The 23,823-nt window shown below is 45.6% G+C and overlaps 1 protein-coding gene across 4 annotated transcripts in view; it reads left to right on the top strand.

Moving 5' to 3' along the window:
* Window positions 1-3,612: 3,612 nt before the first annotated feature.
* LOC123761195 (mediator of RNA polymerase II transcription subunit 15-like) overlaps window positions 3,613-23,823 on the top strand; it is a 134,866-nt gene continuing 114,655 nt past the window's right edge. For 2 of the 4 annotated variants that reach the window (XM_069320220.1, XM_069320219.1), the window contains exon 1: window positions 7,578-7,673. In XM_069320220.1, coding sequence (XP_069176321.1) covers window positions 7,610-7,673 — 64 coding nt within the window. In that variant the 5' untranslated portion in view covers window positions 7,578-7,609. Of the gene's footprint in view, window positions 3,784-7,577; window positions 7,674-15,617; window positions 15,719-23,823 lie in introns of those variants that run through there. The other 2 variants (XM_069320222.1, XM_069320221.1) reach the window with 2 other exon arrangements.

Raw genomic sequence — 23,823 nt, 5'->3', positions numbered from 1 at the left:
ATTATTTAGCGATGATAGTATTACAGAAGACCCCTGACTGTGGTAAAAATGACCAGGATTCTGTTAATAGCAGGATTGTTGTGATAATTAGCGCTTTAGTGGGAGAAGTAATTGGTGAGGAGGGAGGTAGGGTTGTCTGCTGACTCTATGTGACTACCTTTTATTGTCTGGATTCACTATACCAGCTTAGTTGTTCGCTATGGTGAACAAAACATGAAGATACTTATAACGTCTGTATATAAAAGCAAAAACAGTATAGTGGGAGGAGAATGGTGTCGAGTCAGGTGAGGGAGGGAGGAAGTGACAGCCAGTGGCGTGCTGCCACTGCCACTCAGCATACCAACTTAATGGTTCGTTATGGTGAACACAAATGTAGATACTTATATATAACGTGTATATACAGTGTAATAACAGCAAAACGAGTGTGGGGGAGATGCCATTTTGGTGAGGGAGATGGCGACATCTGCATGATTTGTCATGTTGATAGGGGTGGCCACTATGCTCTTTGGGCACTATACCGGCTTAGTTGAACAGTTATCGTGAACAAAACATGTAAATACTTATATATAATGTGTGTATATAGGGTAATAACACCACAAACTGTATTGTTGGGGGAGAAATTTTAGTGCGTCTGACCTTGAATGTGTGAGGGAGGCAGCCGCTGGCTGACTGTGTGTAGGGACGTCTCTTAGTGCCTGAACTAACTATATCAGCTTATTTGTACAGTTGTGAACAAAACATGTAGATACTTATATATAATGTCTGTATATAGTGAATAAAAGCAAAAACAGTATGGTGGGTGGAGAATATGGGCGAGTGAGGTGTTGAGGTAGTGAGTGGCAGCGAGTGGCTGGCTGGTGTGTGGCGGTCACTCCATTGCTTTTTGACTCATAATACCAACTTAGTGGTTCGTTATGGTGAAGAAAACATGTAGATACTTATATATAACCTGTGTTTATAGTGCAATAACCGACAAAGTATTTGTTCATTGTTTGATGAACATAATACAGTAATTGAATCTATAATCGATCAATCGATTGATCACTGGGTTTCGACGATACCCAGCCACAACAGACTACAACATGGACTCTCACTGGACCTCTACTGCTACTGCTTGCTGTGGACCACAGCCACCTGTCATGGAACGCTGCCAACACCCTTGCCACAGCTATGATGTTCATCGCGATCATCTCTGCATTTTCGTCTGCTACGGCTTGCTGCTCCACGATCGTTACTCATCTGACAGCCTCATCAATGATTACATCATGTAGGATCTACAGCCTGTCCTGCCGACTCTCAGTCGCTGCTAGGGCACTGCTTGTCCTACAGGGATGCCCACGACAGCTGCTCTGTCATCAGATTCATCTACACATTCACTGCATTCTGGTACTCTGCCGACTCAAGCACCTTGCGCAGTACAGGACTTACAGCTTGCATTTCTGATTCTTCGTTGCCTCCAGGACAATTCAGCTCTAGCAGTGATTCCCTCGTTGTCCTACCTACGTGCCTACATTACCTCCTATTGTTCTGGTGCCCGAGCCCATCCGCCCCGGATCTAAATGCTCCACCAGCAACCCAAGGATGCAACAATCAAGCACATTCTTCTCTCCTGCTACACCGAACTTGTCTACACACTGCCTGCATCTTTTGGTACCAGACTACATGATCCACAGGTGACCCAAGGAACAGTAGCCTCGTATATTTTGTTGTATTGCTTTTCTTTCGTTCCCTGGCAGGGGGAGTCCTGTAGTGAGTAATACTTATACTTGCTCCATTATTTCATTTATCTTAATGGCGTAACTAATTAGCACTAACTACACAAGCTATAATCCTATCCCTAATTACAGGTAACAGTTCTCACATCCTCCTATCGTAGTAGAGAAAGGTGAGGGGTAGTCACTAAATATAAGGAAGCGATATGAGAATAGACAACAGTACAATTTCCAGTCAAGAATGTAGCACTCGGGGTATGTAGTTCTAATCATCTCCAAGATGCTACAGCTTCGACACAGAACAGGCAGCAGACTAAGACCGCATCGAGCTACAACACTCTCCCACATAGAGCTCAGCGACTCCGGCAACACTCGGCTCTCTGCTCTGCTCCAAGCTCCATCTCAACGTCTATGAAACTGCTGTATCCAGGACTACTAAATAAATATGAAACTCACTAAACACTGTGTATCTAATCTACCCAACAACATAACAAACATATGTTACACAACAATATGCACACCATAATTTTGAGTACAGCTATGATTCACACATTTTGTTATATAAATATATCACACTACACACTATTGAATAATATTACAGCAAAAAAAAAACAAAGAAAAATCAATCAGAGACATTTAAATAATTAGGTATTTATCTCTTTGTGGCCACTTCTGCCTGACAGCTGGGGTAGAGCAGAACATCTGGGATGCATGATGAGTCAGCGCCTGTTTTTTGCCACACTTCCCCACCCTATAGCAGGCAAAATATGCCACTTACGATTTTATTACTATTTTTCCCATGATCAGAGAACACAAATTAACGGATTTAGAAGAAAAAATCATTTTTTGTTTGTTATGCGCCTTTGGGTGACAATGGCCAAATAGCCCTGAGCAACACAAGGGTTAACTATGTTAAGAATGAATTAAATTGGTCAACAAATAAATCAGTAGTAAGTACCAGAACTTGGGACTGAATTTTTATAGGCATATTTTTTCACAGATTTCAAACTCTATTTTCCTTGTTTCTTTAGATTGTTTTGATGATTAAGGACCAGATTAGGGCTTTTTGACTTAATAGAGTATACCCTAAATTTATCCCCTAAATCATTATAATTATTATAATTATCCCTATACTGTATTTAGTTTCTTGGGTGGTTATTTTTTCTTAAATTCATTTCAACACATATTGACCTATAAATTTCACATATTCGAGTACGAATGCCAAACAATATTTATTAAAACATACAAGTAAATTAATGAATTAGAACTACCTTATACATTATCGATAACTTTAACTTCAATTATCTCTAAAACTAGAGTTTTAACATTGAATCAGCTGCAAAAAATTCAGTTTCTGACTGATTCTCACCATTTTTACATATAGTGTGTGCTGCTGTCTGTTCTACAATTCGATTAGGATGGATTTTTCATAAAACACTAAACGTTTTGAGTTGTAAATTTTGTTGTCTGAATTTGGTGCATATTTCAAATGCCATATTGAAGATTTTTCTTGGGGAAGCCCCATCGGCTCCCCGGAGCTTACTAGGCTGATATGCTAATGTCAGACTTTGGCATCAGTCATGTGTATGGAGTTCTGTAGGCCTACCGAGGACCACGAGCCAGAACCTGGCCCCCTCATAGTGGCATGGGGTGCAATGGCCTATAGAAACCCCCGAGTGGTTGGAAGCATTGTGTCTGCCATCACCCGGGTCAGGCACCCAAAAAGGTAAGCATCCCAAAACAAACCCCTATTCTGGTGAAATTATTGCTACCCAAAGCTGAACAAGTGGATAAAACTTCCCTAAAAGAAACGAGCAAACGATCATGACATCACATGTCGCCGCGCCGCTGTCTGCGCAGGGGAAGGGGGAGCCCCAGACCCCTCATGCCGGCTATCCACCTTTCAGTTCTAAGGCTGATGCTAAAGGCTGAGGTCATGTGCTCTGGCTCCAGTGGTTGTTTCAACACTGTACCTAGTGTGTGGTGACTGTCTTCTAGGTGGTGCATGAGCCGGGAGTGATTCTCCAGTACTCGGCTGCATGTGCCTAGGGTTTCCATCCCTCGGTGCCCTGTAAGTACTGCCCTTAGGGCTTTGGGTTGCCTTCCACAAGTTCCTTGGGGTCTGCCTCTGTTAGGCCATATTCCTGCTTGGTTTTCGACTGCCCTTTGGGCGCTTACGGGTTCTGTCTTCCTGGTTTACCTTAGGGTAAGAGGCAGTTTGCACTGGTGGGGCGCAGGGTACTGCGCAGCTTGCTTTTACCACTTACGGCTGCTGGCTCTGTTCCTTGGGGTACATTGTCCTCTAGTGGGGTTTTCTTTTTCTTTTTCTTTTTGCCTTGTAGGGGGGTCTGCTTGCTTGCCCCCTTTTTGTGCCTCATCAGTGCACGGTTCTCTTCTGGTGGTGCCCCCTGCTTGGTCCCCGTGAGTGTACACGTCCCTGGGGTTCAGCATTAGACAGTTGTTTGGTAGTTTTGGGCTCCGGTTAGCAGTACCCTGCCTGGGATTACCTGGGCGAGAGTTCCTGTAGGTAAACGCTCAGGACCCTGAGAAACCCCGAGGGAGCACGTGGGTCCAATGGATGTGGCCTCAGAGTCCCCCCATGCTTTGTGCGAGTTCGAAGGTTGCTCTGTACCCCCTTGTCTCAGGGTGACTCTCACTGTTTTGCTTCCGTCTGCTACCTGTGGGGTCAGTGTCACCTTCGGTCCAGAGCCCTGCGAGTTTTGTTCCTTGTTTGTGGCTTGATTACCCAGTCTTATGCTGACTATGCTGGTGCAGGCAGCACAGGCGTTCCACAGTGAGTTTCAGTGTTGCAATGCACTCGGTCGTTTGTTCCCTGGGAGCCCCTGGGCTGCCCCGTTTTGGTTGATGTGATGGAGCTTGGGGGTGTTGGATGCTTCGGTTTTGTTTCTTCCGCGCCCCCTTGTCTTTCCCTATTATTGTCTTGAGACTCAGGCGGTCTCGGGAATTTGCCCCTTCCGGGGTAGCAACGGGGGCATTCGAGCCTGTTCCTCCAGCTGTGTTGTATGAGTCTGCCAGTGGGCTCCCTTCCTTAGTACTTGTCCGGTTGCTCGGGCTTTTCTTGTAAGGCTGGGGCTTTGGAGGAACGGCTCGACCCCAGGACCTGCCTTATGGGTTCCCGGGGCTGGTGAAGGGCCGACGTTTAGACCCCACCTGGGTTTTTCTACCCTCTGGGCAGGGCTTGTGGTCACGAGGAGTGGGTTTTTTCTCTCCTCTCTCCGTACATGTTTTTGGGAGTCAGCCCCTCCCCAGGATCGGTTCCTTGTCCCGTGGATCCATCAGGTCTGTCCTGTCGGTGGGTGCGTTCTCCACCCTTCTTGGGACAGGCCTTCACAGTCCTGTTCCCCTTTTCTTGTGGGTCTGCATGACTTTTGGTCTTGGGTGTGACTTTGCCTTCAGTGCCTTCGTGCTTCACGCTTGCTAATTTGTTCTCGAAGGATCGAGAAGGTTTTGCTGCTTACCATGTTTTTGGAATGTCTGACGCCTTCCAGTCCTTTCTGGGGCTTGGTCCTTCTCCATGGACTGTCCTGCACTGCACAGGGATGCCAGATTGGGCTTCTTGTAGCCTGGTTGGGCTCTTTGTAGCCCAAATGGGTGGCTGTGCAATGTTTCTTTTCACTCCTTCCTGCTCTTTTTGACTACGGATGGCGGCTGCCCTGTGTACTCTCATATGGGATTGTCATCCCTGCTGTGCATGCGCCTTGTTTGTTTTGATACAGGCGGTGTGCACGTGAGCTGGGGTTTTGCGCCGCTTTTTCTCTCAATTACTTCACTTCGTGCTTCTCCATTCTCCAGTCCAGGCCCGGTAGCTCCTAGGAATGTTCTGGATTGCTGCTATGGGGCGGACGCGAGGTTTTACCTATGTATGGGTGTTGGGCTTCTCCTTCGTCTCTACCTTCTTCTCCTGCCTGGGTGGCTCTGCCTTCTTTCACTGGTGGTGATCCCAGACTCTTCTTGGCTATGTTGTGTCGTGACACGTTCGTGCCTATCTTCTGCAGGTGAGTTTATGCGGTCTGGCTTCCCTTTTGGCCAGGCGCTGGTTAGCGAGTCTTGGAGATGGATGTACGAATATTTGAACACTGGTGACTGCAGCAGGCCTATTGGGCCATATGAGGCAGCTCCTGTTTCTACCCATCCAGTCCCACTCATATGCATGTCCAGCCCATGCTTGAGTCCAGATATGGGCCCTACCTCCACGAGGTTACTAGTTACAGTGGTGGGGGTATGTGTTATGAGGTGAGTGTTCCTATCTGGGTGTTCTGAGGTAATGTTTTGCAGCAGTTTTCATGCTGTGGATGTGTGTTGGGGATTGGTTGTGGAATTTTGTTGGCCCTTCCGTGCTTCTTCCTGGAGCCTTACTTGTTTGTCTGGGTGAATGGTTGCTAGGGAGGGTCATGACACTGTTTTTCATGGTCTTCTCTGGGTCACTCCTTCCTTGCCCGTCTTGCAGTGACCGGCTTCACCCTTCCATGTACATTGGAGTCTCTGTACGGTGCTTACCTAGTTGTACTTCCCTAGTTGTGTTTGCGGGAGTTGTGCTCTGGCTTTTTGGTCCCACTTTTCACTTGTCTATTGAGCTCATTTGGGCTCTCATTCCACTGGTGTCCCCTGGTGCATGTGCCTCTGGGGTCTCGTGGTCAGTCTTCTCTCTTTTGTTCCTCCCTTTGGGGATCTTAACTATGGTGGTCATATCCTCATGGCTCGTACTCCTTGGTTCGGGTACTAGACTAGTGGCATTTTCACGGTCTCTCTGTGTCCCTTCTCTAAATTCGCTCTTCGGGACTGTCGTCACTGATATCCTGGCAGGCTTGCTGGTGTTGGGATGCTTTTCTGTACGGCAGACGTTCCATCTCCTCCTTTGGGTTTTTTTTGGCGGTCCTTCCTTTTCTTTCTGTCCCTTCTTAGGTAGCCGTGTTGTTGGCGTGTCTCAATTTAACGGCCTAAATGGGGCTGTACCCTGGTTGTTATTTCCGGAGCTCCGGTATTTCTGAAGTTAAGTCTGGTCGGGTAATTTTTCAAGTAACTTTCAGGTTGGATATATTTTATACCGTATAACTAAAATTAAATAGTTAATTGTGTAATTGCGTTCCAATTTAGTGCCATGCCGACGATTAAGCCAGCTGTTGGCTGCTGCATGGATGTGTGAACACGTTCTGATCAAATCCAGATGGGTGGGAAAAATTGGTTCATTCCTTTGTATTGCAAAATATTTCATGTATCAATCAGTGATTGTTAATATTTTCTCAATAAAATTTTAGAGATGCATTTTGTTTTACCCTGAACAGTGCAGGTAATGTATTGTTAATGTTACGACACAGGCTGTGGCTGCCAGGCCATACAATGGCGATCAAGCCTTGTCACTGAGAGCTAGCAAAGACGAAATATATTGAGCTCACCTTTTCTCTGCTAATGATAGAATATACATTTGCAGAGACTAATATGTAGCTTTTGTTGAAAAAAAACTATGTTGTAATACTATAATAAAATTTGTAAATTGACTTTTAATGAAGCTGAAGATTACGAAGGTGTTAAGATTACGTCATCCTCTGCAGCGCTTGTTTAATATTGTTCAGTACAGTTTTATATTGTTTATATTGTATACAGGGTACATACAGTATGTACACTTATTTTCAGGCATTCACTTCACACAACAGCTAGGCTTACTACTAATTCACAAGAGTTCTAATTCTACTTCACAACTAAAATTATTTCTACTGTATATTTAAACTATACAGTATCTTTTTGTCAAGACTTAATCAATCATTAACACTTACAATACTGTAATCTATCAACACTTTTTACACTAATTTATTTGCCTTTCAATTATATTTTATGTTGTTAGCGGATGCTCCACGACTTGTCTATATGGCGGGTGCAACATGACTTGTAGGACATTCGTTGCCGGCAAATGCTCCACGACCTGTCAATGGGAATTCAGCATCGGTGGGTGCAGCATGGTTTGTAGAGCATTCGTTGCCAGCAGAAGCTGCACGACTTGTTGATGGGAATTCAGTATCGGCGGGGGCAGCATGGCTTGTAGAGCATTCAAACACCCATGAAAAAGGTGACACCCCTAGGGTCAACACTTGAGCAGAGGAGCTCCAGCATATTTCAACAATCCTAAGTATTGTAGTACAGGTTGATGGTAGTGAGTGGTGTCCCAGAGAACATAAAGGTATAGTGCTCTTGAAAAATAGGTGAGATAACAGGAAAGTGCTAAGGGAAGTGAAAAATCGGATGAGAAAAAGTTGCCCTAGTGTTTACAGTGCAGAGAAGATCATTCAAGATGGCCACTGGCAAGGGGAAAAACAAAACAGAGCTTGATTTTGAGAGATTCAATGAAGAAAGCATTGATATTAGCAGTCTACATAACAAGTTGGTAAATTTAGATACTATAGTGAACTCTCATGTAGAAATAATTAGTAAATTGAAAGAAAGTAATAACCATTTGAATAGCAAAGTTTTATGTCTTGAGGGTTTAGTGAAAGACTTGCGCAAGGATAAGATTCAATTGGAAACAAATTGCAAAGCCATGGAAGAAGAAAATAAACTCTTAAAAATAGCTTTGGAAGAAGTTAAAGTAAATTTAAACATAAATAACTACAATAGGTTAGGGAAGGAAATTCAACAGGAGAAACAGCTTTTGTCAGCACAGATGGAGGAAGTTACACAGGGAATAGAACAGTGCAAGAAAGATATGCAACTCACTTATGCACAAGTGGCCAAGGAGAAGGAAAAAATAGAAGCAGCAGTAAAGGAAGTCAAACACTGCAGCAACCAAGATAAAACAAACATTAGGCTGGAAGTGAGAAAAGAATTGGCATCTAACCCGAAGTTGGTGCAAAACACAGTTGATCGGAGTAAGTCCCTGATCATTTTTGGCTGCAAAGAAAAGGCGATAACATCTAGGTCAGAAAGAGCTGTAGAAGAAGCTAAAGTAGTAGATAAAATTGTTGGCCTCGTGGAAGGTCTTACAACCATAGAGAATGTGTGCGACTACAGGAGAATAGGCAGGTACGTAAAAGGGAAAGATCGACCTTTGAGGATCACCCTAAACGGTGCCAAACAGATGGAAGAAGTACTAAGGAATGCTAGAAAATTACAAAGTGATGAGGATGGGAAAGGGTGGTCGTTAAGACGAGATCTTTCAAAAGAAGATAGAGAAAAGCTGAAACTGAACCTCGCCAAGGCAAAACATTTAAATGTGAGCAGGAATGAAGAAGAAATCAATTCTTTTCTCTACAAAGTGATAGGGGTAGGCAAACCAGTAAAGTGGTACATAAAGGCAAACCAACAAAATCAATAGAGAGAGGGGGAGTGAAGAATAAGGAGAGGGGGAACAAGTTCCTGAAGATTGCATACACCAACATAGATGGAGTAAGATCGAAGATACTGGAGTTAAGTGATGTAATACAGCTGCAGACACCAGACATTGTTGCACTCACGGAGACAAAACTTGAAGATGTAATTTTAAATGAGGTCATATTCCCAAGGGGCTACTCAATTTGGAGACGGGACAGAAAAATTAGAAAAGGCGGTGGCGTTGCTGTGCTGGTAAAAGAACACCTAAAGGTGAACGAAATAATGACTGCCAATCCACAAGAAGTTGACATAATAGCACGAGAGATCTGCCATGAGGATGATAAACTAATGATAATAAATGCATATAGTCCACCGCCAAGCAGCACATGGTCAAAGGAGGAGCTAGATAGTAAACGTGAAGGTCTTATAACAATAATGAGAGAGATTATAGCGAGAGCGGATAACGATAGATCACGACTGTTGATAGTCGGTGACTTCAACTTGAAATCCATAGACTGGGAAGCATATGAAGCTAAAACAGAAGATTTTTGGACCTGTAAATTTGTAGACCTCATCCTGGAAACATTCTTGTATCAACATGTTAAACAAGCTACGAGGATGAGGGAAGGGGACGTTCCCTCCATGCTAGATTTGATATTTACCAGGAAGGAGGAAGAGATATTTGACATTCAGTACCTTCCTCCCTTGGGTAAAAGTGACCATGTCTTTTTGGGAATAAAGTATGCAATGCGTTATAAGCTGGAAGAAAATAAGGAGTTTGAAGCAGTTGAAAAACCAGACTTCAGGAGAGGACATTATGGTGACCTTAGAAATTTTTTTAGTGAGTATAATTGGACAGACTTGATGCTAGGCAAGGAAGTGAATGAGATGTATGTCAAGTTTTGTGAAATATATGATAAAGGCACAAAAAAATTTATACCAAAACAGAGATGCAGGGCCAGAAAACAGGATTGGTTCGACAGAAATTGTGAGAGGGCAAGAGACCAAAAGACACAAAAATGGAATCAGTATAGGAAGAGGCCAAACCCCCAAACACACCAGCGATACAAAGATGCGAGAAACAACTATACAGCAGTAAGGAGAGAGGCAGAAAGAAATTTTGAAAAAGGGATAGCGGATAAATGTAAAACAGAACCGGGCCTATTCTACAAATTCATAAACAAGAAATTGCAGGTAAAGGATAATATCCAGAGGTTGAAAATGGGAAACAGATTCACGGAAAATGAAAAGGAAATGTGTGAAACATTAAATGAAAAGTTCCAAAGTGTGTTTGTACAAAATGAAATCTTCAGAGAACCAGACACAATAAGAATTCCAGAGAACAACATAGAGCGGATAGAGGTGTCTAGAGATGAAGTGGAAAATATGCTAAAGGAGCTCGGTAAGAACAAAGCAGCTGGCCCAGATGGCGTTTCACCATGGGTTCTGAGAGAATGTGCATCTGAGCTCAGCATTCCACTTCACCTGATCATTCAGGCATCCCTGTGTACAGGAATCGTAGCAGACATGTGGAAACAGGCTAACATAGTTCCAATCTACAAAAGTGGCAGTAGGGAAAACCCCCTCAATTATAGACCTGTATCATTGACAAGTGTAATAGTGAAAGTATTGGAAAAACTAATCAAAACTAAATGGGTAGAACACCTGGAGAGAAATGATATAATATCAGACAGACAGTATGGTTTTCGATCTGGAAGATCCTGTGTATCGAATTTACTCAGTTTCTATGATCGAGCCACAGAGATATTACAGGAAAGAGATGGTTAGGTTGACTGCATCTATCTGGACCTAAAAAAGGCTTTCAACAGAGTTCCACATAAGAGGTTGTTCTGGAAACTGGAAAATATTGGAGTGGTGACAGGTAAGCTTCTATCATGGATGAAAAATTTTCTGACTGATAGAAAAATGAGGGCAGTAATCAGAGGCAATGTATCGGAATGGAGAAATGTCACAAGTGGAGTACCACAGGGTTCAGTTCTTGCACCAGTGATGTTTATTGTGTACATAAATGATCTACCAGTTGGTATACAGAATTATATGAACATGTTTGCTGATGATGCTAAGATAATAGGAAGGATAAGAAATTTAGATGATTGTCATGCCCTTCAAGAAGACCTGGACAAAATAAGTATATGGAGCACCACTTGGCAAATGGAATTTAATGTTAATAAATGTCATGTTATGGAATGTGGAATAGGAGAACATAGACCACACACAACCTATATATTATGTGAGAAATCTTTAAAGAATTCTGATAAAGAAAGAGATCTAGGGGTGGTTCTAGATAGAAAACTATCACCTGAGGACCACATAAAGAATATTGTGCGAGGAGCATATGCCACACTTTCTAACTTCAGAATTGCATTTAATTACATGGATGGCGATATACTAAAGAAATTGTTCATGACTTTTGTTAGGCCAAAGCTAGAATATGCAGCTGTTGTGTGGTGCCCATATCTTAAGAAGCACATCAACAAACTGGAAAAAGTGCAAAGACATGCTATTAAGTGGCTCCCAGAACTGAAGGGTAAGAGCTACGAGGAGAGGTTAGAAGCATTAAACATGCCAAAACTAGAAGACAGAAGAAAAAGAGGTGATATGATCACTACATACAAAATAGTAACAGGAATTGATAAAATAGACAGGTAAGATTTCCTGAGACCTGGCACTTCAAGAACAAGAGGTCATAGATTTAAACTAGCTAAACACAGATGCTGAAGAAATATAAGAAAATTCACCTTCGCAAATAGAGTGGTAGACGGTTGGAACAAGTTAAGTGAGAAGGTGGTGGAGGCCAAGACCGTCAGTAGTTTCAAAGCGTTATATGACAAAGAGTGCTGGGAAGACGGGACACCACGAGCGTAGCTCTCATCCTGTAACTACACTTAGGTAATTACACTTAGGTAATTATTCATTGCTGGCGGAGGCTGCATGACTTGTTGATGGGGATTCAGCATTGGCGGGTGCTGCATGGCTTGTAGACGAAGACTTTTCACGAACAGTTGAAATCATGAATTTATTGATTCTTGTCTGAATCTGATTTTCTTTGGGTAACGTTCTGAGACATTGCTTAACCCTTTAACTGCACAACGCGCCTGCAGGCCCATGTCTGGGGTGCACTATGCGCCTCCAGGTATTTGTATTTTTCATGTTCCATTCAAAACTCCTGCGGCCACATGGGGTTCACATCAGCTTCCTCAGGGCTCTTGTACACAGACGTCATCTTTTAACAAAAATCCTGGTCCACATTCCTGGGTGTGAGAGCCTCAGTAGTGAATGAGCAACCAAGGTTGGCGCTCGCAGCATGAGCGCACAGCACTGCTGTTCAGCGTGTGACCACAGCATTGCCTAATACGTAATGTCAAAAAATATATATAACTTGTATTATTTAACCATGATAGTATTATAGAAGAGCTTGAGTGTGATAAAGACTGAGTACAATGTTCAAATATCAGTGATTCAATGCTGTTCACGATGTTCACAGCACTACCCACAGCACCACAGCATTATTTCGTCCATCTAGGAATCTTCAAACGACTTCTTAGGTTCCTTTTCAAAATAAACTTGTGGTCAATTATTCATTTACAGGAATTAGGGACCAGGATTGTGGTTATAATTAGCGTTGTGCGTAGTATTGTGGAAGGAGGAATTTTGGTGAGGAAGGGAGAGAATTGAGGTAGCCTCACTGTGTGGCAGCCACTCTTGTTTTGCTCGCCATACTAGCTTCGTGGTTCGCTATGGGGAACACACATGTACATGGGTATATACAGTGTGTGTGTGTGTATATAGTGTAATAACAGCAACAGGAGTATGTTGAGAGGAGCTATTTTGGTGAGGGAGGTGACGTCGTAATCGTAGTGTCGTCTGCTGTCTGCTGTTACAAACCGTTCATTAATGCTCGTGACCCATACAGCAACAAAATCTTGTAGTCTAGGGACATTTACCGATGCTGCAATCTCAAGGTGGGTCACCAGTATAATCCCAGGGTTTGCACAGGCAAGATTTAAAATTAATCACCCCCTTAGGACTAAGAAATCACTCAATTAAAAATAAATATATATTATAAATATACTTAAGTTAATTATCAATATTATAGGTAAATCAACAAATGGGAAATCACATGTAAATCAAAATAAAATTATGTCTCCACAGACAGACTAACATATTACAACAGAACAGAATAGATATAATGTTACAGACTTTACTCCTAGATGTGATCCTTCCGGTGTCCAAACAGTTACTGAATAATGTTCTCACGGCAGGAGCCAATGTCGCTTCTGCACAACATTTTAAGTGACAGTTTTTACTTAATATAAATCTTTCTTACATGGAGCCATATAATGGGAATTACTTAACTAAATTAAGGAATGATCAGATTTACATGTATAAACAGAAATAATGTAGTTACTAATATAATAGTTAAATATTGATAAAATAAAAGAATGTGTTGGCAACTGCCAATAATGGCAGGAAATAATATCCCACAAATATTGCCGTCAAGGTGGACAATAATAACGATTTCCCACAGTCCTGCCAATAAGTGATCAGCACAAACTATAACTTTCTCACGGGAAGCTGACACACAAAAAAAATATAATAACTGTTTCCCACAGTTTGGTCCGCCCACCTATCACCACCACAATATAACCTATCAGCACATACAAGTAATGATATACGCATACAAGAACATACAAGTGCTGATATAAGCATACAAGTAATAATATAATATAGAAACACATACAATTAATAATATAATATATAAGCACATACAAGTAATGATGCATGGAAATAGTACTTATTTTATATTTATATACGTATCCAATAGGGGTACGTAACATCTGTTGTGTGATTTCTCATGCAGTGTATGGTGGCCACTGTACTGTTTGGACACAATACCAGCTTACTTGCATAGTTCTGGTAAATAAAACATGTAGATAGGTATATATAACATGTGTAAATAGTGTAATAAAAACAATAACAGTATGGTGGGAAGAGCTGTGTTGGAGTGAGGGAGGGCTTGTCTGGGTGTGGCTGCTCACACTCGCGATGTTCTGAATGTGTTGATGGTAAATGTATATAGTGTGTGACAGTGTATAGTGTGTACATATGTTGTAAATATACATAAATGAACATGAAACATTGGTGTGAATAACTGTATGATGGGAGGGGAAATGTTGGCGAATACAATGTTGGAGAAGTGAGGGAGAACTGGCTGGGTGTGGCAGCTCACACTCGCAGTGTTCTGAGTGTGTTGATGGTGAATGTATATAGTGTGTGACAGTGTATAATCTGTAAATAGATTGTATATATACATAAATTAGCATGATACATGGTAAATATGTGTACACAAGTGTCATGCACGTAACACAGTGTCCTCGGACAATACGGATGTTTTACTCCATAATATAGTGTACGTGTTCATTATACATAGGATTAGCACGTAAAAACAAATAAAATGTATTTGGAACTGTGCGCAAAAAATGAACAAAAATATATTCGCGGCAACTCGTGCGCCCCGCCCCGGGCGCCCTTCTGGTCCCGGGAGCGTACGTCACGGACGAACGGGGAATGATAACGTCACGCACCAACTTACAGACCCCATAACAGCCAAAGTACAATTTCGATTTTTTTTTTTGACATACCCATACTGAGGGAAGGGTTTTTGACACTTTTGAAAATTTTTTTTTTTTTTTTTAGAGAATATATTTCCTGCACACTGGAGGGGGGTGTCATATTTGGAGGCGGCACAGTTAAAGGGTTAAAAGCTGTGAAGTGTACATAAATATTTCCAACAACCTCATGTTTACTTTTTCTTGAATATTCAATGAGTTCCTAAATTTGTTCCAATCTTTTCTGATATCCGACACCTCTAGGCAGAGCCTCACCAACATCGTCCAAGTCATCATCAGAATCATCAGAGTCATTTCCGAGAACACTTTGAGCAATCTGTTCTTCAGTTAACAATTCATAACCAGGATCGTAATCATTTTCTAACCATTCATTGATATCATTCACTTGTACACCCTGACCAGCTTGGAGTAACATTGTTTGGATCGTTTCTTCAAACCCTTCAAAATCATTGGTGAATTCACTATCACATCTAGGCTTCTCTGTTAACAGTTTCTTCCATGAATTTGTTAGTGTAGTTTCTTTCACTTTATTCCAAAGCCTAGCCCAGTGGAATATTGCTTCCCTAATTGTGTACTTTTCTGTGGGGAGCCCCTACGGTTCCCTGGAGTTTATCGGGCTAATGTATGTTATGTTAGACCGGGACATTAGCTATGGAGTTTAGACCTGCCAGGGACCAGCGCCAGAACCTGGCCCCTTCAGAGAGGTTTCAGGGAGCAATGGCCCTGGAAAACCCCATATGGTTGAGGGTTTTCTTTATCTGCCATCGACCGGGGTTAGGCACCCAGAAAGGTAGGCGTAACAAAACAAACCCCACATGGTAAGAAACTACAACAAAAACCGAACAGAGAGGTAGAAACTGTCTGCAATCCCAAGGAAACAATCAAACAATCAATTTACTTCCACGCCGGTCGTCCGTGCAGCCCTCCCCTCCCCGCGAAGGGGGAGGGGGTGCCCCGGACTTCACCACGCCGGCTGCCTTCAGTTCGCAAGCCAGTGTCAACAAGGATAGACGCTTCTCTGGCCTCAAATTCCTGGTTGGTATTTGCCTCATGTGGCGTTCTCTACTGTTTTTGTGTGGTGTGTGGTGGCCAGGAGTACTTCATCAGTGCCGGGGCTGCATGCGCTTAGGGGCTGCCTTCCCTTGGCGCCCTGTGAGTACTGCCCCTGCGTGTCAGAGTTATCTTCCCTGGGGCGTTCGGGAACCGCTCCCATAGGGGTTCTTGCTGCTCGGCATTTGCCTCGCCCTTGGGCCCAGCTGGGGCTTGGGGCCCTTGTTTGGCCTTGGATAGGGACTGGTATTGTGCTGGTTAGGGCGTCAAGGTGTTGCGCGGCCTGCCACCTAAGCGGTGATCGGTTCCTGTTGCCTCTGGGGACGGTGTACTTTTGCGGGGTTTTTCTTTTGTTTTTTTGTTTGCCTGGTGGAGGTTCTGCCTCGTGGGTCTACAGTTCCCCTGGTATTGTTTTGGTGGCCCTCTGCTAGACCCCCATGCTTGTACACGTCCCAGGGGTTTTCAGTATTATAATCTACCCCTTGTTTTGTTTGTGTTTCTTAACTGGTTAGCAACACCTTTCCGGGGCTTCCCGTAGTTGTTACCCCTACGGGCCTTGGAAACCCCTGTCGGGGCTCGGGGACCCATGGATGCGTCTCCCGAGTTCCAACCTGTCTTGTGCGGGTTTGAAGGTTGCAGTGTGCCCTTGTCTCAGGGTGACAGTCACCTGTTTTGCCTCCGTCATGCTGCCTGTTGGGTCAATGACACCTTTGACCCGGAGTCTTGCGAGTCATGTTCTCTGCTTGTGCTCCAGTTTTACCCTGAGGATTTTCCTGTTAGGGTACAGGCAGCATCAGCGTTGCATGTTAGGTTTAGGTTATTGCAACATGCTAGGTTGGTTTCCCCCCCGGATGCCCCGAGGCTGCCCCATTTTGGTTTTAGGGACCCTGACCTGGGGGTGTTAGTCGCTTTGGCTTTGGCTCCTGCCGCGCCCCTGGTCCTTCCCCTGTGGTTCTTCCTGCACCTCCCTCCACCCCCCACCCCCGTGTCCAGCTCCAAAACGTCTGAGGGTTTCGGCCTCGGCACAGGGTTTAGTTGGTACTGAGACTCGGGCTGCCTCGGGGGCTGCCCCATCTGGGTCGGGGACGGAGGCATTTGAGCCGGTTCCTCCTGCCGAGGATTCTGGGTCTCACCAGCAGACCCCTTTCTTGTCTGCCTTTCCCTTGGACTCTACCTTTTCTTCAGGGGTAGAGGGTTTGGAGGACGGCTCTGCCCCGGGTCCCGACGTGGGGGATCCTGGGGCTGGGAGGAGTTAACCTGGGAGCCTTGAGCCCCCTTTGACCCCGCTTGGGTGCTTTTGCCTTCCTCACGGGGCTTATTGTTGCATGGGGAGGGATTTTCTTCCCCCCCCCTTCCCTGTATGAGTATGATTTGGGTTCGGCTCCTTCCCGGGTTCAATTCCGGGCGCCTTTGGGTACCTCGGATCCGTCTTCCCAGAGGTTTTCTACTTCTCATATCTCCGCAAAGGTGGCTCGGGAAGTTCTTGCTGCATACCTCTTGCGAGACCCGGGTTATGCCTCTGCTATGGATCCGTCCTCGTTTGAGTTCGGTTCCTCTTCCCAGTTTTGAGTGCGTTTGGAGGTTCCGGAGTCTTCCTGGCCGGCAGACTGCCCTTTCTTTTTGTTGGGGGCGTGTCATGGGTTCTGTCGGACCCGCACACTTGATTGGTGGGAAACTTCTACTTTTATGCAGGTTTACTTGGGGGCGAGTTTGAGCACCTTAACCCTCAAACCGCGCATATCATATATAAATGATATCAGTGACAAAACCAAAACCGCGCACATCATTTATATATGATTTCGTGTCTAGCGCTATAATTTAAACGCCCTGCCTGGGATAGGGGCAGCTATAGTACAGCCACGACCGATAGTTGCCAGATGTCGCCTAGAAAAAAATCCAGGCCAACATTCTTGGGTGTTACAGCGTCAGTATTGAGCAAGCCACCAAGGGTGGCGCACGCAACACGAGCTCACAGCACCGCTGTTCAGCTTGTGACCACAGCATCGCCTACAAATACCATAATATAAATGATACTGCTATTATTTAGCAGTGATAGTATTACTGAAGCCCCCTGACTGTGATAAAACTGACCAGGATTCTGATAATAGCAGGATTGTGGTGATATTTAGCGCTGTGCTCCATGGAGGGAGGAGTAAGGCTGTGGGAGGGAGGGTTGTGGCGTCGTTTTCTGGCTGTGTGTGGCCACCATTTATTGACTGCACTCACCATACCAGCTTAGTAGTTCGATATGGTGAACACAAATGTAGATACTTATATATAACGTGTGTATAGTGTGAGATAACAGTGAGAGGAGTAGGTTGGGAGCCGCCATTTTGGTGAGGGAGGAGCGTCGTCTGCACGACTTGGCGTGTTGTTTACTGATGGCCACTATGGTCTTTGGGCACCATACCAGCTTATTTGTTCAGGTATGGTGAATAAAATAGGTAGATACTTATATATAATGTGTGTATATAGCGTAATAACACCACAAACAATATTGTTGAAGGACAAATATTAGTGCGTCTGGCCTTGAGGGCGGCCGCCGATCAGCTGACTGTGTGAGTAGCTACGTCTTATGGCTTTTATTCACCATACAAGCTTAGATGTACAGTTATGGTGAACAAAACATGTAAATACATATATATAGCGTCTGTGTATAGTGAATAAATACAGAAAGAGTATTGTGGGAGGTGAATGAGGGTGAGTGTGGTGGTGTTGAGGGAGGGAGTGGCAGTGAGTGGCTCGCTGGTGTTTGGCGGTCACTCCTCGTTGCTTTTTGACTCACAAGACCAACTTAGTAGTTCGTTATGGTGTACAAAACATGCAAATACTTATATATAACCTGTGTATATAGTGTAACAACAGCAAAACTATTTGTTTATTGTTTTATGAACATAATAATTGAATCACTAATATGCACACCATAATTTTGAGTACAGCGATGGTTCACACATTTTATAATATAAATATACCACAATTCACTGTATGGAATAATATTACTGCAAAAAACTAAGAAAAAATCAGAGACATTGAAATAATTAGGTAATAATATATTTGTGGCAACTGCCGTCTGACAGCTCGGGCGGAGTAGACCTCGTCTGGCGAAGGCTCTGCCAACGCCCCTTTTTTGCCACACTTCCCTACCCTATTGCGGCTAAAATATGCCACCTACGATTTTTTTTTTTATTTTTTCCGTGATCAGGGAACAAAAATGAACACTTCTATAAGACGAAAGAATTTTTTGGATTTTTTTTTTTTGTTGCGCCTGTGGGTGTGAATTCCATTTGGGCCCCTAGCGGTCTGAGGGTTAACGTGTGTTTGTTCGCACCCGTGCTTTCTCGGGATGTTGGCCTTTTCCAGCTTCACGTGCAGGTTCCTCAGCTTTCGGCTTTGTTGGTTGCGGAGGAGTTGCGCTCCCATGGACATTTGGCTTCGGTCTTGCTCTTCTTTTCCCTTCTCGGGCTGTCTTCTGCTTGGCTTGAGGAGGATGTAGGAGCGTTGCATGAAGGGCCTTCATCTGGGGCGCTGACTTCAGCAGCTAGGGCATCGGCTGCAATGTTGAAGCTCTTTGCGCCCATCTTGAAGGAAGCGGTGTCTCTGTTTTTTGCTTCTCGCCTCGCATGCCATCAGGTGGTGCTCGCCCTCCTTTTTGAATCTGCTTGGCTCTTAGGTTTTCGTCTCCGTTTTGTCCGTTGCTGTTTGTAGAGACTGCGGTCTCTCAGTTTCTGCATGCAACTTCGTCTAGTTGTCGTCCTATGGCGGACTTGTTGATTCTCCGAAGCGGTCGTTCTCGGCAGTTTCAGAGGGGTCGTGCTAGGGTTCCGGGTTCCGCTGGTCGAGGCAGGCCATTGGTGCCAGTTTCTGAGCCGTTGTTCCTTTCGGGACCAGCATCGTCTGGTCGGCGCAGTGATCGCATCTCCCTGTTTGACGGTTGGGTTCTTGTAAGGGGCGTCGGCCCTTTCGTGGTTTGCCCCGTTGATGGGGTGATGGGGGGGAGGCTCGCTCTGTTTGCCCACGCTTGGTCCCACGATTTGTGGACCTTTTCAGTCGTGTCATCCGGCCTGCGGTGGCGTTGGGCGACTATCCCTCCTTTGGGGGGTTCATGGCTAACAGTGTAACGGGGGGGTGGGGGAAATAGCTCTATCTTGTCCATTATTCCACCCCCCAGTTAACTAACGAGGCCGGGGGAAACAGCTCTCTCTAGTCCGTTATCCCGTCCCCAGTTAGCTAACTATTCTAGAGCACTCCCAGAGTTCCTAAGGCAACCTCTCTGGTTCAACACCTTGTAACCTAGGTATTCGACTACCTAGGTGCTAAGACTACAAGGCGCCGTCACTTGATCAGTTACCCGAAACTCTAGAGAGAACTCTAGAATACCGAATCATTGCCACAAACGTATAAGAGAAAACGAAAGGAAAGAAATGAATAGTGAAGTAATTAGTGAGGGTTTGGGGTGAGAGGTAGAGAGGTGGGAGTTGCGAGGAGGGTCATTAGTTGAAAGCGAGAGTTCAGAGAGGGGTGGAGGGAGAGGTATAGATAGGTAGAAGTAGAAGAGTAGATAGTAGAAGTAGAAAGTAGATAGTAGAAGACGAAATGCTGCCACCATCCATTCATGATCATTACATACAAGACAAGGAATGGAACTTGCCTGTATCACAAAATTCTCAAAGGATGTTATCATGAGTTCATTATTAGTATGTTCCCTCTGTACCATGTATCAACTCCAAACATGTACTCATTAATATCTTGAATCTAGTAACCACCGAGGCTTTCTCACCTCAACTCAAAGCTCTAGGGAACAAAGACGATTTAAATAATAAGTTCATATATTTCACATACTAAGTATCATAATATAAGCAATCCACTTAAAATGTTAAAGATTAGTATTCAAAGTGAGTCATCCTCCAAGAATCTGAGAACACTACAATTGACTGCCCCTGATCTTCACACAACACTTGTAAAACACGACCAAGTCACCTTACTGCTCAACTCACCAAGTGTGTGCCTATAGCTGGATAGAGAGGGGGGGGGGGTCTGTAGTTGACGGAGACTCCCGCCCTGCCGGCCGACAGCCTCCCTGCTAGGGCCGTCTGCTCTGCTCTGCTGACTGCCGTTCTGTCTTGATGCCAATGCTCTATGCTCCCTCAGTATATATTGGGGACCCTAGTACTAACTCCGCCCACAAGTAGATAGCCTCCGGCACTACCAAGCCACTCCTTAAACGTCGGCATGTTTGAAGGCTACCAGACTACAATTATAAGCTTAGCGGAAGCAAGGTGAAATTCTCATGATCTGACCTCAGGTCACTTGAGGTCATTAACGCTTTGAGGTGTGAGATCTCAGGCCGACAAACTGGCGCCTCTCAGATCCTTGTCTGTGACTCATGTACTCTATGTATGTATTAAACTAAACCAAACACTTTTACAGTGTTACAACAGGGCAGGTTTCTTCTCCTGCAGTTCGTCAAGTCGTTTTGGAGTGGGTGCACTTGGATTCCTTGCCCCTCCTTTCGGATGACTACTGTCTCAGGTTCGGCTTCTGTTGGAGCCGGGTGCCTGGATGGTGTCCCTGGACCTCAAGGACGCCTATTGGCACGTTCCTATTCATCCAGGGTTCAGGGACTGGTTAGGTTTTGTGGTGGGGCATCACGCTTACCATTTTCGATGCCTACCTTTTGGCTTGAATCTGGCACCTCACGTTTTGACGCGTCTGACCCGGGTTGTGGTGACCCATCTGCGTCTTCTAGGGATTTGGGTTTTGGCCCCTCTCGATGACTGGCTGGTGTGAGCTCCCAGTCGGTCAGCTTGTCTGCTCGCCAGGGATATGGTTCTTTCCCAGCTCGCCAGGTTCGGGTTCCTGGTGAACTGGAGGAAGTCCCATCTGGTTCCGTACCAGGTTCGGACCTGGCTGGGTGTTGTTTGGGATTCTCGGACCACTTCTTTGTCTCTCCCTCCAGAGGCATTGTGGCGGCTGCGGGACCGCCGTCGGCTGTTTCTGATGGGGTCCCGGGTCACTCAGCAGTTGCTCGAGCGGTTGTGTGGGAGTCTAAACTTCGCTGTGCTAGTCTACCCGCCTGGTCGGGTTTGGCTTCGGCGTCTGTTTTGGTTCCTTCGGGGACGTCCCTTCCGCCTCTCTCGCGATCGTTGGGTTCGTCCTCCGGGGGCCTTGTGTCGGTTGCTGCATCACCGGCTTCCTCTTCGGGGTTTTCGGGGTTCGGTGCCTTGGCGCCTTCCCGAGCCCTCGCTCGATGTGTTCATGGATGCGTTGTCTCTCGGCTGGGGCTTTGTGACCAGTGCTCACCAGGCAGGCCAGGGACGGTGGGGTCCATCCTTCTGTCGGGCTCACAGCACGGTTCGGGAGTTCGCGGCTGTCTGGTTCGCGCTTCGGAGGGTTCGGTTCGCTCAGGGATCGACCATTCGCCTCCATTTGGACTGTTCTCCAGTGGTTTATTGCTTGAACCGCGGGGGTTCTCTTCGGTCCTTGGCTCTTTAGGGTTCGTCCCTTTGAGTGGTTCGTCTGCTGGATTCTTGGGGTTTGGCTCTCCATGCGGTTCATGTCTGGGGAGTGTCCAACATTCTGGTGGACACTCGCTTCCATCCCCTGTCCATGGAGTGGACAGTCGACGACGACTCGTTTCGTTGGATCTGCCAGACATACGGTCTCCCAGATGTGGACCTCTTCGCGCCGGCGTGGTCTCGACGTCTCCCAATCTATGTGACGCCCTTCCCCGACTGCGAGGCATTCGCGGTGGATGCCTTTAGGCAGGACTGGTCGAGGTGGGGTTACCTGTACCTCTTCCCCCTGGTCCAGCTGTTGCTTCGGGTTCTGGTTTGGTTGGAGACATTCCCAGTGAGAGTAGTCCTTGTGGGTTTCCAGTGTTGTTGGCTCGGTGCCCGAACCCGGGATGTTTCCCGCGGCTCCGCCTCTTTCAGCAGGTCGGTCCGATCCGGTACGGGGCTGGTTCGACCTTCTCTTCTGCTCTTCGCGTCTAGTCTTTTTGACCTGGTGTATCACCAATTCTATGGTGATCAGGTGACTTTGTTCATGGTGTCCCACCTGAGAGCTTCATCTCAGCTACAGTATGAAGTTTCCTGGCATTCTTTTTGCCATTTTCTGGCTCTTCGTAGGTTGCCTTTTCTTTCGGATCAGGTTGTCTTGTCCTTTCTTTCTTTCTTGGCTTTTTGAGGACCGTCATTTGATGCCTAATACTGTCGCCTCATATCGTGCAGCGCTGGCGGAGCTGCTCAAGCTAGCTTTCGGGGTAGACGTCACATCCGCCCTGTTTCGTAAGCTTTCCCGTGCTATGTTTCACCTCCGGCCTGCTCATGCGCCTCCTGAGCCATCCTGGTCCTTGGACAGGGTGCTCTCCTATCTATCCTCTCCTCGGTTTGTGGTGGCCGCTTCGGTTCCAGAATGTTTTTCCAAGGCTTTGTTGTAGTTGCCATTGGCCTCTGGGGGCCAGATGGGGGAGCTTCATGCTCTCCTCCGGCGCAGGGGTTTCTGCTCTTTTGGTCCTGGGGGTAGGTTTGTCCGTTTGCAGCCTTCTCCATCTTTTCTGGCGAAGAACGAGATGACTGCTTTCCGGAGGGGTTCGTGGGTAATTGATGCTTGGTTGATTCGGTCGGGGGTGCATCATGTGTTGTGTCCAGTTGCAGCACTTCGCCGTTACCTGCGCGCTTCAGCCGGGGTGGCTGGGGATGCGCTTTGGGTTGATCCGGTTTCCCTCATTCCCTGTTCCAGGGCTCGGGTCTCCCAGGTTGTCCGCAGGGTTATTAAGTCTAGCCAGCCTGCGGTCTATCCTCGTGCCCATGACGTTAGGAAGTTTGCGGCTTTGGCTGCCGTGTTTGATAATATGTCTTGGGCACATATTCGGGCTCGTGGATTTTGGAAGTCGAACAGGGTCCTGGCCGCCCTTTATTTGGTGAACATCTCTGCTCCTTGGCGTTCTTGTATTGCTTTGGGTCGCAGGTTACAGCCAGTTGTCTCGACTTTGCATTGGGGAGTTTGCGGCAGCTGCCTCCTGGGTAAGTCCCTATTTTCCTTTCCTTCATTAAAAGTATTTACATTCATGTTCACCATAACGAACCACT

Source organism: Procambarus clarkii, unplaced genomic scaffold, assembly GCF_040958095.1.
Source record: "Procambarus clarkii isolate CNS0578487 unplaced genomic scaffold, FALCON_Pclarkii_2.0 HiC_scaffold_107, whole genome shotgun sequence".
Taxonomy (NCBI): domain Eukaryota; kingdom Metazoa; phylum Arthropoda; class Malacostraca; order Decapoda; family Cambaridae; genus Procambarus; species Procambarus clarkii.
The sequence above is the reverse complement of the archived record's forward strand: the minus strand, read 5'-3'. Positions and strand labels throughout refer to the sequence as shown.